At 36.3% G+C, this 17,796-nt stretch overlaps 1 protein-coding gene across 1 annotated transcript; it reads left to right on the top strand.

Annotated features, from left to right (window-relative positions):
• Nucleotides 1-16,466: 16,466 nt before the first annotated feature.
• Nucleotides 16,467-17,478, top strand: LOC114649437 (trace amine-associated receptor 13c-like). Its single transcript, XM_028798926.2, has one exon. The coding sequence runs from the start codon at nucleotides 16,477-16,479 to the stop codon at nucleotides 17,476-17,478; it is 1,002 nt and encodes a 333-aa protein (XP_028654759.2). The 5' UTR covers nucleotides 16,467-16,476.
• The last annotated feature ends 318 nt before the right edge of the window (nucleotides 17,479-17,796 follow it).

The raw sequence follows: 17,796 nt of genomic DNA on the forward strand, positions 1-17,796 counted from the left end.
ATAGCCAATGTATTCTGTGTAAAGCAAACAACTACAAGAACTATTTAAGTAAAAGATCCACAGCTAGACACTCCTACTCCCTGATTGGTGTCTTCATTCAAGCAGCTTGCAGCTTAGACCTCTTAAGTTTTTCCCCTGTGAGTTGCTGATGTATTCCCACTATGCTGGTACTGCATATGCACTGAAATAAAACCACAATAACAGATGCATCCATCTTTAGCTCTAAGCATTAAATTGATGTCTCTAATTAACAAATAAATGAAATCATTTATTCTTAAAAGACTACAGTTCTCCAAACCACAGTAGTAATCTAGGGATATTGCTTTGAGCAAAAGATTGTACATGATTGTACAAGATTGTACATCAAATTGTGTATGAGGAGTAACAATTTCTGATATATATTCACATACCTATCCATCCATCTTCTTTCATCATTTCTTTCTCCTCTTGGTCATTTATTCTATCATCCATTCATTCATCCATCTACCCACTTCATTAACAAATTTCACAGTGTCCTAGAGCCTATTGCAGCACCACTGCACAAAAACATAGTCCAAAATTGCAATGGGCTGCACAACCCATGAAGGCACAGCAAAAACCAATTAGTGTTTACAGGAGCAGTAACAAAAACAGTCTCAAAAACAAGTGATGAGGCATAGGAGGTCTTTTTGTTCTGTGTGGCTCATGTACTGTATGATGGATCTGTAAAAAGGGATGGGATGTTTTCTGTTTTTCTCTTATGCGCGTGTGTCATTCTGTGTGCTAGTACTGTATGTGAGAACATCAGAGAAATGAAAGAGCAAGCATCTAGAAGGCTGACAGGAATAAAGTTTGTTTTTTGCATGATAAAGTCTACTATCTGTGTCTTTGGCATACAACGTGCAAATGGAGGCATTATCATTTTGTTGCAGAACAGAGGTGTCGAGAAACAGACATTTTTGTTTTGCTTTTGTTTTGTTGTTTTTTTCTCCATCGAAGCAGCAGAAAGAATTATTGAGCAGGGAGATGCCATTTTTCTCTGTGAGATAAGGGGATAGGAGCAAGTATAACATAACCTTTGGTAAGCCAGAAGATGGTCATTTCAAAGAAAGTGAAGAAAATTTCAAAGCCTATTTAGAAAGACGGTAGCAGTATTTTGAAGAAAATGGTCTTGCATGTATGGATGAAAAGGCAAAATTGGAATTTTTAACAGAAGTCGGAAAGAAGGCACATAGTTTGCTGATGGACTTACATGAGCAGCTGAAACCATCCCAAAAGGCATTTATGAAATTAGTTGAGCTTTTGAAAAAACACTACATGCTGAGAGCAAAATTTATAACTGAAAATGTCATAGTAGAAATCAACTGGATGGAGAATCGATAAGTGAGCATGTTGCTATTTTGAGAAAGCTAGCAGCAACTTGCAAATTCAGGCCCTTTTTGGATGAAGCCCCGCAGAATAGATTCATACGTGGTATTAAAATTGCAGAGTTGAGGGACCAGTTGTTGAATACAGGTCACACCAAAGATTTGACCTTAGCCTTGGAAGCTGAAATGGGATTAGCTTACGGAGTCACAAAGGACAGTGCACAACAATTTACTCATTAATTTACTAATGTCTTAAAAGAATAGATGTCAGTGAAACCTAAACACTCTGTAAAGAAAACAGAAATAGTAGAGATGACATGTTATTGATGCAATGGCAAGGGTCACCTCCCTGATAATTGCAGATTTAAAGACATGGAGTGCCGTGAGTTGCTTGTACCTGCCATGCTCATCAGGATGGCCAAAATAAAAGTAAACCCATTAAATGGACAAAGCCCTGAAATGTATACCTCCTCTGCTTCACTTCAGTGACTGACAGAATTTTTACAAACAATCTAGATGGGACTGCTTGCTTGCAGAGTAGCTTAGCACAAGAGTGTCAAGAGTCTTACCATCAAGCAGTTTAATATACATTAAAAGAAGCTACTCTGAGTACAGACTACATCCTGGCTTGAGAAGGTTGCATTCACATGATCGATCTATTTCCTTTAGAGACAACTAGATACAGTAATAAGCCATACTGTGTGTACAGGAGTATAAATGGTGTCAGAGTGAAAATTAGAGATTAATACAGGGCTGCTGCTGTATTAGTCATTTATGAGAAGTTGTAAAATTGTAGGTAATGGGCAAGCACTCATGGGTAGAGATTGGATGAGTTGCTGAAAATCAGATTGGTCTCATATAAACAAGGTTGCCAGAGAAACTGTGATGGAGTTGTGTGACAGGTATTCTGTAGTTTTTTAGAATAAATTAGAAATACCTAAGGGAATTAAAGCCAAACATTTTGTTAAAGACTGTGGGGTGCCTAAATTCTGTAAGTCATTCACAATGCCATATCTACTAAAGAAGCAGGAATAAAAGGAACTGTCTAAATTACAAAATGAAGACATTGTTACTGCCATTAGCTACAATGAGTGGGCAGCCCAGTTGTATGCATTACCAAAAAAGACAATAGTGTGAGAATCCATGGAGATGATCAACCTAGGCTTGGAAATAGAGCTGCACACTTTGCATAAAGTGCAAGATTTATTTACAAGACTATCTGGGATCAAAAGTTCACCAAACTTGATTTTTCACAAGTATATCAGCAGGTTGAGCTTGAGGAAGACACCAAACTCTATCTTACCATAAACACTCAAAAAGGATTGTTCATATATAATAGGCTCCCATACAAGGTTGCTAGTGCTCATGCCCTTTTTCAGAAAACTGCGGACCAGATATTGCAAGGCATCGATGACTTAATATGTAATCTGGATGATATACTGACAATGGGAACAAACCAGGAAGCACACTTGAGAAACTCAGTGAAGTGTTAAAACATTTACAGAGGCACAATCTGAGAGTAGAGCGAGACAAGTGTTTCTTCTTGCAGAACACTGTCTTAACAAGGGTATGTTATATATGCCTTAGGTATTCATTCATTAGATGAAAAAAACAGAGGCTATTTCAAAAGCTCCTGATCCAATCAATGACACAGAACTTTGTCATTATGAAATTACGATAGCAAATTCATTCTTCAGTTACCCACCATTATACAACTTATGACAGCATTGCTGCACAAATTTGTGAAATGGAACTGATCAGAGGAATGCCAGAGTTCATTTGAAGAGGCAAAATTACAATCGCAGTCTAACAGTGTCTTAGTTCATTATGTACTACAGTTGCCACTTATTTTAGCTTTTTGCCCATCACCTCTAGGTGTGTGTTTTAATTTCTCACAAAGTTCCTTAAAGGCCATTAGTATTGCCCTCCTGAATGCTAAACAAAACACAGAGAAATTAATTTCAAATTGAAAAAGAAGCCTTAGAACTTATACAGTATATGGAGTCATGATGTTTCATGATTATTTGTTTGCCTGGATATTTACAATAGTAATAGATCATCAGATTTTATTAAAGATTTTGTGCTCCTAAGACTGGTGTACCAAAACTTGCTACTGCCAGAATGAAAAGATGGTCACTAACCTTGGCAGCATATACTTATGAAATTAATTACTAATTCTTGTACGACTTAGAAAATGGATATGGGTGGCTGCGGAAAATAAATTTAGGCATGAATAAATTAATTTATGCTTTATTTTACCCCTGTTTTCAGATATCCTTGAAACTTCTTGCAGCTTTTAAAGTATTTTAATCAGCATCCTCAGTAATTAACTTGTTTCTAGAACAGTAGACTGTAGAAATGTTCATTTGAATTTACAGAAACTGTTTATTCAGTGCTGCATTTTTAAGTTTGTTGCTTCATATTTTATTCATAAGATTTCTAAGATAATATATCAATGGCATTCTTGTATTTCACTTAAACTTGGTTAATTCATGAAACAGAGTCATTTTGTAAGGTGCTCTCTGCTTTGTAATATAAAGTTCAATGTACTTTAAAACATATTAATAATAGTTTTGCATAAAACATAATAAACACTCACTGGCAGTTGGCAGGTTATATACACTGCCTTTAATTACACTCGATTTTTTCACTTTATTAGTAACTAACCATCCCTTGTGGCTCCGCCCACATAGTAGTGAAACAGGACAGTGAAGAGGGCCCCACCTGGCTCCCTACTCCTGACATCACGCTTCCTCCTCCCCTTGGCCCGCAGCCTCTGTCTCGGATTAGCGAGAATATACCGCTCCTGCAAGCGAACTATGATTCTTAGAGCGATGAGAGAAGTCGCAAAATCAACTGGAATGTTCAACCAAATTATAGAAAAAAACCCGACCTAAATCTGTTAAGTACTTCTCTTGTTCGCTAGTTAAGTGGAGGTAAGGTATGCGCTCTGAGGCTGGTGCGTGAGTGAGGAGATAAGCCACCCACCTCCCCTCGGCCCATTGCATGTCTCTCGGATTCACACAAAAAAAATCGTTACAAGCAAACTATGATACATAGTGCAATGAGAGAAGTCACAAAATTAACCGGAATGTTCAAGCAAATTAATGAAAAAAAAAGATATAAATTTGTTAAGTAGTTCTCTTGTGAAAAGTGGACAGACATACAGACAGACCGACAGATGTTGGATTTTATACATATAGAGATGAGAACAATACATATGATAAATATTATAAAATTTCAAGCCCCTTTCTAAACAAATTTACCAGCCTTAATATGTTTGCATAGGCAAAATAGAGAAGTAAAATTCAGCTAAAGTCAATTTATAAAACAAAATAGACTGAAAAATAAGATGATTCTTTTCCTTGACAGTATTACAAATTAATGAGGTATTACACTTGATATGCAATCTCAGCTACATAATAAAATCTGTTAGAGTAACACTTTTACTGCTTTCCTTAGTGATGGGATGATAATGTAAACATTGTTTTTAGATTTGTAATCATATGAAATTCAGATTTTAAGTACTGTTTTAAAATCATGTAAATGCTATGAAGGTAAATAGCAAAAGAAAATAATTGCCTTGACAAGAAATGAGGGAAATTTAAAAAAGAGTAAAAGTTTCATATGATTCTCCTACAAGTATTTAACCTGTTAAAGAAATAATTTCCTGCAACATCAATAAATGCTATTTCAGTTTCATATAAAGGTATAATACTTTTAAAGGCACACTTTGAAAGGTACAATGCTTTGTAAAGTCACAAGAGTATTTTTAATTAGCTCATCTCCAAGTAACATTTAACACAACCAAAAATGTCCACTGGACCCAGGTGACAGCATTTAACAAGCAACATTATTTTTAATATCTAATCTCCAGGTAGCATTAATCACAACAGACATGTAGGCACTAGCACACCAGTGGGAGTTAAAGACCCCAGGACTGCTAAAAGTGGAACTAACTTACAAACTGTGCGCTGCTTGGATCGCCTCTGTACATATGCCTTCAAGGATTGTGTTTCTCTTTTACTAATATCTTCAATAAAATTGTATTTAGCTAAGCATTAATATGGTTTGGATAACTGTAAAGTAATCTCTGTCGCTCGATCACTTTCTGTGTATAATTACAGATAGAACTTTATCTGTCCCAAGGTGCAAATCGGGCAATTTAACTAGAAATTTAACGAGAGTATCATGGTAGCATACACTGCATTGAAAGAGAAAGGTCAACAGAATATCCCCATATTAGATGGACACAAAGAAGGCCTATTTTTTAGCTTTCAGTTAAACTATTTTTGAAACTTTAACTAATGTACTTATTTCTAGGCTGTGTTCAGTCATTTAGTTATAATTAGGGCTGTTACCGGAGATGTGCTATATGTATGTATGTATGTATGTATGTATGTATGTATGTATGTATGTATGTATGTATGTATGTATGATAGATAGATAGATAGATAGATAGATAGATAGATAGATAGATAGATAGATAGATAGATAGATAGATAGATAGATAGATAGATAGATAGATAGATAGATAGATAGATAGATAGAACTTTATTTGTCTTCAAGTGGAAATTTGGCTTTTTACAGAAGCTCTTTAAACAAATACATACCTGTAATAAAATAGGCAAGTAAATAAGTAGAAACATAAATAAATATACATACACACTTTGGTCTGAACACAAACACATACACACCAGAATAACTTTAAAGCAAAAAATTAAAAAGAAAGAAAAGTTCTGACTTAGCTGTCACAGTGACGGTGAGGCATTATGTAGGCATATTGCTGTTGGTACAAAGGAGCCCCTCTAGAGTTTCTTGACACCATTCTATTGAATGATTTGTTGGCTGAAAGTCCTCAGTGTTAGTATGTCAGAGAGAGGATGTGCAGCATTGTTGTTAATGGCACTCTGTTTTGTTTTGATTTTCTCTCTTTCACTACTACCTTCAGGGGGTCCAGAGTGTGCCCCATAACTGAGCCTGCCCTTTTAATTAGCTTGTTGTTTCACTCAAGTCATATTACCAGACCAGCACAGCACAGTGCAGCAAATTGCACTGGCCATCAGTTGTAGAAGCTGTGAAGCATGTCACTTCCCACTGTAACAGATAGGGGGCGCTATCACTCACTTGAACCCTCAGATCAAACGCCAGACACCAGGTAAAAGTCCAATAATTGACTTTATTATAATAAATACGTGCACAAAGCACCCTCCTCTCCACAATACTCATAAACACAATAACTAATAATTAAACAATATACTAATCAATCCTCCACTCTCCCAGATGCGTTGCCACCCTTCCACCCAGCTCAGCTCAACGTCTGGGATTTCCCACAATCCTTTGACCTGGAAGTGTTTCGCTCTCTCTGTCCATTTGACTAGGAACACTTCCGGGTCAGATAAAAACTCTTTTTCTTCATCACAGAAGCACGTTATTCCTCCTGTCGCTGTGACCAAGACGTACTTCCAGGTTATAGTGCATGTATGAGTCTCTGGGCCTCCCTGCAGCATCCTCTGTTGGCCCCCATGATATCCAGCAGGGCTGTGGATAAAAACTCCATTGTCCAGGATTCCCTGCTGGCCTTTGGAGCACCTCCATTCTGCAGGAAGAGCTCCACCTGGCGGCCTAGGGGTACTGGCCGGGATGAACGGCCGGCCATATATCACACCACATAAAAGTAATGCAATCACCTAAGATAGAAGAGCCTGTTCTGCCTTTTCTTACATAGTTCTTCTGTGTCCAGAGACCAGCTCAACCTGTCATCAATGTGGACCCTCAAGTTCTTATAGGAGTGAACCACCTCTACATCCACTCCTTGAATAGTGACCTGACATGGAGTTTCTTTGGTGTGGCAAAAGTCAATAATCATTTTCTTGGTTTTGCTGATGTTAAGGTGCAGACAATTCTCTTTGCGCCAAGAAACAAAGTTTTCCACCTGACTCCTATACTCTCATGTCTCTCTCTCTCTCTCTATATATATATATATACGTATATCTGCATATATATAATATAATGTCTCATCTGCTTTATCAATAAACCCCATAAGTACAGAATCATCTGAGAATTTCTACAAGTGACATAACCTGGTGTTATATTTATAGTCTGTGGTGTACAGAGTGAACAGAAAAGGAGACAGGGCTGTTCCTTGTGATGCTCCAGTGTTGCTCACATCTGTATCAGGAACACAGTATAAAAACTGAGCAAAGAATGACATATTTTATTTAATAAAAGAAGCTTAGTTTTCCAAATGTTGCCATCAGTTGGTTAAAAACGCAAAACTCTTTAATATATTAACAATGAAAATATTTCTGCAAAATAATGGGTCTAAGTTTACAGAAAGCAATTACTTCATATCTTAAAAAAAAGCTGTTGTCCTGATTAAGAATTTGTATTTATGTAGTGAAAATCCAGAATATGCAACCTTTTAATTTTCAGTAGGCTCTGACAGAGCTCTTACAACATTAGCAGCATAATTCTGATATCTGTAAAACACGATGGGATCAGCCACCATCCAACCATTCATTTATGTTTACGTCTGCCGTTAAGAAAAATGTCTTCAGTACTGCAAAGAATTTTATGTTTGCTTGCATTGATGTTCTGCAAACTTGATATTTTCATACTACATACATTTTTTTCACCTTGTATGTTTGCTTTCAAATAATTAATGCTTATGTGGTCAAATTTCATGCCATGGTAAAATTAATACAATTTGTTTCCTCATTTCACCCTACACTATGCAGATCAGATGACCTGGTTGTTTAAAACAATTCAGCAGATGAATATACTGTATATATATATATATATATATATATATATGGCATTCGTTGTCTGAATCACAATCTGATTGTATGGGTGGTTACCTGGTTACCTACCAGGTAACGCTTGTGGTTGGTCAGCAAGTTGGCTAACATCCACCACGGTGCCCTCTTTCAGCTGCGAGAAGCAGTTCATAGAATGGTTGAAAATAGTTTACTGTCAAATAATGCAAAGATTACGTGACACGTGTTTCGACCTAATTCTGGGCTCATCAGGCGTACACACTCACTGCACCCCCCTCTTGGGGAATTGAACCTCGAACGTCAGTGCCAGAGGCAAAGCCTCAAACGTTGCGCCACAGCGTGTGGTTCGTTCATTTGACAGCATGTAGATCGGTGTAATTACATTCATGACATTCGTAGTCTGAATCACAATCTGATAGTATGGGTGGTTACCTACCAGGTAATGCTTGTGGTTGGTCAGCAAGTCGGCTAACATCCGCCACGGTCCACACGCTGTGGCGCAATGTTAGAGGCTTCGCCTCCAGCACTGACGTCCAAGGTTCGACTCTCTGAGAGGGGGGTGCAGTGAGTGTGTACGCCTGATGAGCCCAGAATTAGGGCGAAACACGTGTCGCGTACTCTTTGCATTATTTGACAGTAAACTATCTTCAACCATTCTATATATATATATATGTATATATATATATATATATATATATATACACACATACATACTATATATATATATATATATATATATATATATATATATATATATATTACATATATATATATATATATATATATATATATATATATATATATATATATATATATATATATATATATATATACACAAATATATAATGGTGGGGCAGCCAGGTCCCATACCTGGCCAGGACGCCCCTTTGACACTGGATCCGGAGGAACACCCATGGGCTACTCCCTACATTCCCCGGAACACTTGGTGGCAGCCCCCATGGGTTGCATCGGGCCGCAATGGTCGAACACTGGAGCTCATCCCTGTTGGGCTCCATGGCCACCGCCAGGGGTAGCTGCATGGCTTAATGAGCCCATGTGGGCTGGACTGCAGCCACACCCGGAAGTGCAGCCTGAAGTAGGTCAACGAGCACCTGGAGCACTTCCAGGGGTGCTATAAAAGGAGCCTGCAGCCACTACTCTAGGCACCAGAGCCAGGGGGAGGAGGACGACGAAGCTGCCTGGGAGGAGTAGTGGAGGAAGAAGAGTGTGGTTTGGGGTGATTTACTTTGTGTGTTGTTATGGGACTGTGTTGGGCCTGTGGGACACAGGGAAGACATGCCCCACTGCTGAAGAAGAATAACAGTTCTTTTTGTTTATTTTACACGTGACTCCGTTGTCAGTCTGTGTCGGGTTGATGCCTATATAGCACCTTTGCCAATATATATATATATATATATATATATATATATATATATATATATATACTGTATATTGATGATATATTTTATAAAATGTTATGAATCCCTATAAGCAAGTTGTATATGAATGTGCTAGATAAGGATTATCATGTTAATAATATGCATAGACACATAGAGATTTCATTCTACTGATATATTTCATTTAATCAGCATTTCAAATGTCTGAACACATAAGTATACAGAAAGTGTGAAAATAATAACCAGTAGGTGTGCAGATAGTGTTGCTGATAAAAACAAAAATGTATAGCAGGACACCGATTATGCAATATACTGTTCGAGCTCCTTATTAAAGGTCAGTCTTATTTAAAAAAAGTTGTCCACACTACAGCATATGTGTGAAAATATGAAAATTGACAAAAGAAAAGGCTGTTAATTAAAGAAGATAGTGTACCAACAAGATAATTCCAGTAAGTGGCAGCATTGTTTAAATATACAGAAAGTCTGATTAGGAACTCTTGTAAGAAATGTCGATAGATAGATAGATAGATAGATAGATAGATAGATAGATAGATAGATAGATAGATAGATAGATAGATAGATAGATAGATAGATAGATAGAACGTAATTTATGTATAACCAAGGAGAAATTCATATCTTCTTGCAGAAACATTTTACATATAGTATTGTATACTTATCATGCAAAACAGTAAAACAGAAAAGAAGGAGGTAAATCACAATCTCTAGATAAAATTGTTGGACTCGCCATCTCTGACAACCTAAATTAATAACATATTTCAGATGTCATCAAAAACAGCCACTGATGCTTTTACTTCCTAAGACATCAGAGGAAAGCCCTGATATTTCCTATTATGTTCACCTACTTCTATAGATACTCACTAGAGCCCACACTCTGTTCACCTTAGGACCATAAACATTACAGTGTATCAGTAGAGAATATTACTGGTGCATAGCTGCCTTCTGTTTGGTACATATATAACACTTGTGTTTTAGAAAGGTATACAGCATTATTAAAGGCCTCAGCCATCCTTTACAGTTGCTTTACTCCCTCATCCATTATAGCAAATGGTACAGGACAATTAGCACTTCCACTACCAGATTAAGGGACAGTCTCTACCCTCATATCATAAGACTACTCAACAGCCATTCATACTGTCTAGCCCTACACTAAGTGCACAAGTGTAGGATCGTCCGTGACCCTAATTGGCACCGGGAGCTGCTAATCGACACAGCTGTGCCACGTCTCCATTTTAAAAGGGAAAGCTTGTGTGTCAGGAGGGGAAGGATCGAAAAGAAAAGGCAGGATGGAGGTTACTAAGAGAAGAAGGCAGGAAGTGAAAAGAACCAGTGCAGACACAAGCGAGCGAAACAGAGCAGGCTTGCAGGACAGAAGGCAGGCAGCTGGGAGGAGAGCCCCTGGAGAGGAGTCTGTGGCCGACACTCGGGGGGCAGTCGGAAGTGGGGGCAGAGGAAGCTTGGAAGGAGAGCTCTATCATGAGCGCCATGGCCGTTGGGAACCTGAGTCTCGGTCCGGTGAGGGAGCCTGTCCATAGCTATGGGACGGCAGGCAACTGGACCTGTGGAGAGTCAGCTGCACGTTTTGGGAATGGTCCCTGCTCATACAATGAAAAAGAAAAAGAAAGAACTTATTTCTCTTACTTATTAGACTGTCTGTGAATCACAGTAGCCTCTAATCCTCTAATAGCTCTACGCAATGCAATAACTCATGAGATTAATGAATAATGAACAATCTTTTGTGATAACATATGCTACAATCAAACAAACTTTATTGTCATATCTACAGTATAGAGAACAGTGTACAAGTATAATGAAATTCTTATTTGAGGGGCTACCTTGCACCACCGGCTACCACCGCGGGGCACACACACACACACACACACACCCACAAACCAAGCACTCACTAGGGACAATTTAGAATCGCCAATGCACCTAACCTGCATGTCTTTGGACTGTGGGAGGAAACTGGAGTAGTACAAAATACAGTGCAATAGCTAACAATATACAAAACTAGTAGCAGAAATGAGGTACAATAGGGCAGTAGAATAAAGTGACCAGTGTTGTTAAAAGGGGACTTGTAATCACTGTAGCAGCTTAGGAATTAAACAATAGAATGACAGTTCAGAGTTTTAGTAATAAAAATAAAGTGTACACCACATAAACTAAAATATTGCATACAGTAAATAGCTCACAGATAACTGACAGTTCTTGGACTTGACAGTACATTAGGCGACATTGCAAAATAATGTCGTGTAGAAAACAGGATGTAGACAACAAGTTAAACAATACAATAAATTCAAATAATGTGACTCTGCAAAATAATGTGACATGAACATACAGATTACTACATAGTCAGAGAAGTGGTACAGTGGAAGAAATGTAGAATTTCTAAGTGTAATGATAGTTAGCACACTACCTTGTATTGTATAACTAGAAGACTCCTCACCTTCCTGCCATAGCAGATTGGGTAAAAATTTAATTCACATTACAAGGAACAATTCAAATGTTTTAAGCATAAACATTGTCCTGAATTAATTAAGGATGGTGAAATATCCAGTGTTGATGTTATTTGGAAACCATTAAAATCCAAAGAAATAATTTATCTTCATGAAAGAAGTCCATCCATCCATCCATTATCCAACCTGCTATATCCTAACTACAGGGTCACGGGTGTCTGCTGGAGCCAATCCATAGTCAACACAGGGCGCAAGGCAGGAAACAAACCCCGGGCAGGGCGCCAGCCCACCTCAGGGCGATGAAAGAAGTCACAATTAATATATCAGTTTCTATCGTTAATCTATTTTTCTATCCATCGGAATGGATAGTATTTATTGTGTTGCAATAAGTTAAATTTAAAGAAGCATTTTAATGAATTATTAGCTTACTTTGCCAAACCTGCGTCTTCCAGTGCTGGATTTTAGGAAGCCAATGCATTTCTTTCAACATCAACTAAAAAGCTTTCCTTGTAAAGAGTTTAGGTACTGCAAAAATGTATCTACTACTCATTTACTGTTATGTAACAAGACCTTAACATACACTTCTTTGGGTCTTCATAACATTTACAAAGCATCAGTAATGTGTTTATTCATCTCATGCAATGTGACCTTCCAACAAAACTTCACTTTGGAGTGGTCTGGGGTGGCTTAATGGAGGTACTTTTTATATTACATATTTAGTATAACACCTGTGAATCCTTCATATTAGCAAGTAATTTTTCCATTATGTCAATATGCCACACTGCACAGAGGTGAATAACTGATCTACTGATGTTGTATAAGTGTTATGAAGACCCAAAGAAGTGTATGTTAAGGTCTTGTTATGTAAGAGTAAACAAGGAACAGATGCATGTTTGCAGTACCTAAAGTGTTACCAGAGCACCAGTCCACTACAGAAGGTGTTAGAATCGACTTGATAAAAAAATGAAAATCTTAATTTTTTACTGGTATATACATTTGCCTTTGTGTTACCTTGGTATTAACAACCACCAAAATACATTTCCAAAAGTACATTTTACTGTTAATGTTATCTTCAAGAGCTAATTCACAGTAAATTAGAAATTGTTGAAAAAGTGCTCATTACTGTTTATTTATAATTTATAATTTTTATATTTCAAATATACCCTTTAAAACGTCTGTTTTATTCATTCATTAGTTCTGCATTTTTCATTTTTCTTATATGCCATGTTGTGGTAAAACAGAACCTATGACAGCAACATAAGGTGCAAAACAGGAATAAATCCTAGGTGGAGACACAAATCCATTGCAGTGAACCTTCAAACACACACAAACACTTCCTCATTTAACATATTATGCCAATTTAGATTTGCCACTTAACACAAAAAGAGCAGTAATTGAATATTCTTGAAAACGATAATACTCTGAGAAACTCTTGCAAATAAAAAGAGACAATGTGCAGCTTTTATTTCAGTATATAAATATACCAGGTTCTCAGGGTTGTGAGGGAGACAGTTCTATCGATTATACATGCCGTGAACGGATTAATTCCAATGTATTAGATTTTTAATGAATATGTTGTTTTGTTTGCTTTAAATTATAATGAAAGTACTGTATAGATGGAAAAACAGACCTGCAAAAATACAGAGAACTTTAGAAGATTGCATTATAGTTAAGGCACACTGTATAATATTTACATTTGAATGAATAATTTGAGGGGCGGCACGGTGGCACAGTGGGTAGCGCTGCTGCCTCGCAGTTTGCTCCCCGGGTCCTCCCTGCGTGGAGTTTGCATGTTCTCCCGTGTCTTCGTGGGTTTCCTCTGGGCACTCCGGTTTCTTCCCACAGTCCAAAGACATGCAGGTTAGGTGCATTGGCGACTCTAAATTGTCCCTAGTGTGTGCCCTGCAGTGGGCTGGCGCCCTGCCTGGGGTTTGTTTCCTGCCCTGTGTTGGCTGGGATTGGCTCCAGCAGACCCTGTGACCCTGTAGTTAGGATATAGTGGGTTGGATACATAATGGATGGATGGATGGACGAATAATTTGAGTTAGCATGGTTAACATTTTTACATCAGTACACTGTTAACAATGCATCAATAATAACAATAGCATGTGAAAAAAAATAATAAACATCTTTTTACCTCATTTGAAATGACTACCAGTAAAAGTAATTTTCCAAAACTCCAGAAAAGTATTTTAAGCATTTAATAATTTAAAGTGATTTTTCATGTGACTAATCCAAAAAAAAAAATTGAAAACTTTGCTATGCGTCAGCACAAACAAAAAATATTTTCTTGACTATAAAAGTATAATTAGTCATTGAAGAACTCATGTAATAAATAAGAAAACAGTTTACGGTGATATAGTTTCAGTATGTAATGAACATATTAGTTGACATGAAAACATTAACAACAAATGTGCATATTTTTAAAAAATAATCTGTGAAAGTATATTACTGGTCAAAGGTTTTAGAACACCTCATTTTTTCACTTTTTATGAAAATTCACAGTTTAATGTTTAATGCTTCATTAAATCAAGGCATAGAACAAATAAACAATGGATATTAAAAACAATAAGTCAAGGAATCATTAAGTGTACAAAATTTTATTAAAGAAGCCACCTTTTGCTAATATAACAGCCAAACTGTGGTAACCCTTTTGATTCAGAATGCCAGACACTGTGCAAGTCACCAGCTCTGCCTCCAGCAAAAGAACCCCAGACCATCACACTTCCTCTTATATGTTTGAGAGTTGGTGTCACAAACTGAATAACCTTTCTTTCACCAACTCATCAGCTTTCAAACTGCCTGCGCGATGAACCGAAGATTTTGAATTGCCATTTTCATGCCATTATCACTGGAGTTCACAACTTTCTACAGTGTAATATTGTCCACATAGTACTTCAGAAGATGTAGTAACACAGTCTGTTCCAACTCCTCTTTAAGACAGACAGAGGGTTTTTAAGTAATCAACAGAATTTGGGACACCTGTGTAAATTGTTTGTTTCAACTTGCAAGGCTTACTTTACTTTAATTGCTGAGGAAAATCTGTAGATTGTAACCTGTTATTTGTTTCCTGAAGAATGCCCATTTGTAAAATTCTGAAATTTCCTTTTTTTCAGTTTTTGCTAACCTAAACTTTAAATTTAATCCTCTGGCAGTTTATTGCTTACCTTTTCACCATTTTAGGTCATCCACTGCATTTCAACTGATTAAATTTGAAGCTAAACTGGAAAAACTGTGGTGTTCTAAAACCTTTGACCAGTAGTGTATATGGTTTGATATTTTTCCACTTATGTAAAAGTCTTCTAAACGTTAAACATTTAAAATATTGCACGTCACATTTTGTGAACCACCTTCATACACTGTAAATGTAATATGCAAATAAATATAGACAATGAAATTAATTAAATATATGTAGACAAACTCTCTTGGTATATGTGGCTTTATTTTAAAATGTCTTTCAAATGAACACTGCTTATACCAACAATGACTTGGATAAGGGGTCCACCATTCAAATGTGACTGCTGATTGTACAATGAATCCCACCATATTAAAATATTTTTAATGAGTTGTTTATTTTAATAATCAGTCACTGGTTGACTTACAGTATCTGAACTTAACAGATGAAACTAATTTATTATTATTAGTTAAACTTCAATATGCTTTTGTGGCTAGTAGTAATTTAAATGTAAAGGTGAAATATTTTACCCCCACGGTAAATGTTAAAATATAATCGAGCTGTAAACATTGGATGGAAAATAATAATTATTTCCACCTTACAAACAGGCTGCTTGCTTTTATTGACAAAATGTACCTGTGCAAAATGATGCTCTAAATATTTATTCTATGCTATTTTGATGTATCTCTTTGTTTCACAGACATCTTTGTTAAAAAGATTAATTTAAGATTAATAAGGTTTAATGTGCCATCTGGTGGACATTCACTTTTTATTGCATTTTCACATGTTATTATTCTTTATTGAAGAGCTGCTGTGAACTGTTATGGCCACATTTTGCATTATACCTAGTATGGATTGACAAAGCTTTGTGCTGGACCCATTAGGAATGGCTTCAAAATAATAAAAACCACAGATAAAGTGCCTATGCAGTGAACAAGTCTTCTTTGCACAGGGACATCTGCAGCTTATGTTTTAGTCATAGAAAATATGATGTAGACATTTCATATATAAAAACACACAGTTTGTTTATGAATTTGAAGTATTACTGCATGCTAACATAATATTGTTTATACAAATCTTCATGGGTAAAACAACTTTGTTTATTATATGGAAATGTCAGACATAAGAAATTAACAAAGTTAAATCTCTAGGGAAATAGGAGTGTCTAACGTTTGCCTCAGTTCTATAAAGCATTAATAGCTGCCTTAGCAAGAGAAGGGCATGAGGGAAGGTTTCACATTACTAACGGCTGTTGAATTACTAATATAAACGCATTAAATTAAACAGAAATAATTCTTCAGGAAAATGCAGTATTGTTATCCTTTTGACAATAAGTCGTGCTTCAAGGAAATGCGAGCACCTGAAGTCTCTGTCACTCTTTATGCCTGCTCAGTGTCTGCAGTTTTACTTACCATCTTTGGAAACCTGGTGGTAATTATTTCTTTTTCTCATTTTCGGCAGCTTCACACACCAAGCAACCTGCTTGTTCTCTCACTTGCAGTGGCTGATTTTATGGTGGGAATGTTTTCTATGCCATTCAAACTTATAAAAATCATTGAAAACTGTTGGTATTTTGGAGACACTTTGTGTTTTATTCACTCTTTTGTCAGTTTCTTACTTACTTCAGTTTCTATTAGTAACTTAGTATTCATTGCTATCGATCGCTATATTGCTGTGTGTGATCCTTTGCTGTATTCTTCTAAAATAACAGTTCCTGTAATACAGGTTTTTATTGCAACTAGTTGGGCAATATCCTTATTGTACACCTGGGCATTAATTTATTTCAAAGGAATTACTTTTACATACGAAAATGTAAATGTTTGTTTAGGAGAATGTGATGTGCTGTATACAGACACCTGGGGATTAGTGGATCTTATTACTACATTCATTCTTCCCTGTTCTGTGATGGTTAGTCTCTACACAAAGATTTTTTTAGTTGCAAAAAGACATTTGAGAATCATTAACTCAATGACTCAACAAATGATAACAAATCAAAGAAATCAGTGTAACATGTCTAAAAAGTCAGAGAGGAAAGCAGCAAAAACATTAGGAATTGTAATGGCTGTTTTCCTTCTTTGTTGGATTCCATATTATTTATGCATCATCATTGACGCATACACAAGTTTTTCCACCCCTCTTATAATATTCAATGGTTTTACGTGGCTTGTATTTTTTAACTCTGGCATTAATCCCATTATCTACGCTTTGTTTTATTCTTGGTTTCAGAAATCACTTAAACTTATTGTGACCCTTAGGATATGTGATCCTGAATCATCTCTGATTAAGTTATTTCCTGAAAATCATTAAGTAATAACCTTTTCCTTTTATTATTACATCTTTTTATTTTTCTTAAAATAAAACCATAATATTCAGAATACAATTTATTATTTCCATTAACTACAGAGTATTAACTTAACATTTTAAATTTTTATAGCAAATATTTAAAGATGTTTATGCTGATGTTATATTAGAAATCTAATACAGGTGATATTTCAAAATTTCTGCTTCAGTTTCAAAATTTTAAAACTCTAGAAATTTGTGCTTGATTGAAAGTACCCTTTATGTATGAGCCTCATTTGCAGTTTTTAAAATTATGTACAGATTTGTGTATATGTCTTTTAATTA

The sequence above is a fragment of the Erpetoichthys calabaricus genome, chromosome 3, assembly GCF_900747795.2.
Source record: "Erpetoichthys calabaricus chromosome 3, fErpCal1.3, whole genome shotgun sequence".
Taxonomy (NCBI): Eukaryota; Metazoa; Chordata; class Cladistia; order Polypteriformes; family Polypteridae; genus Erpetoichthys; species Erpetoichthys calabaricus.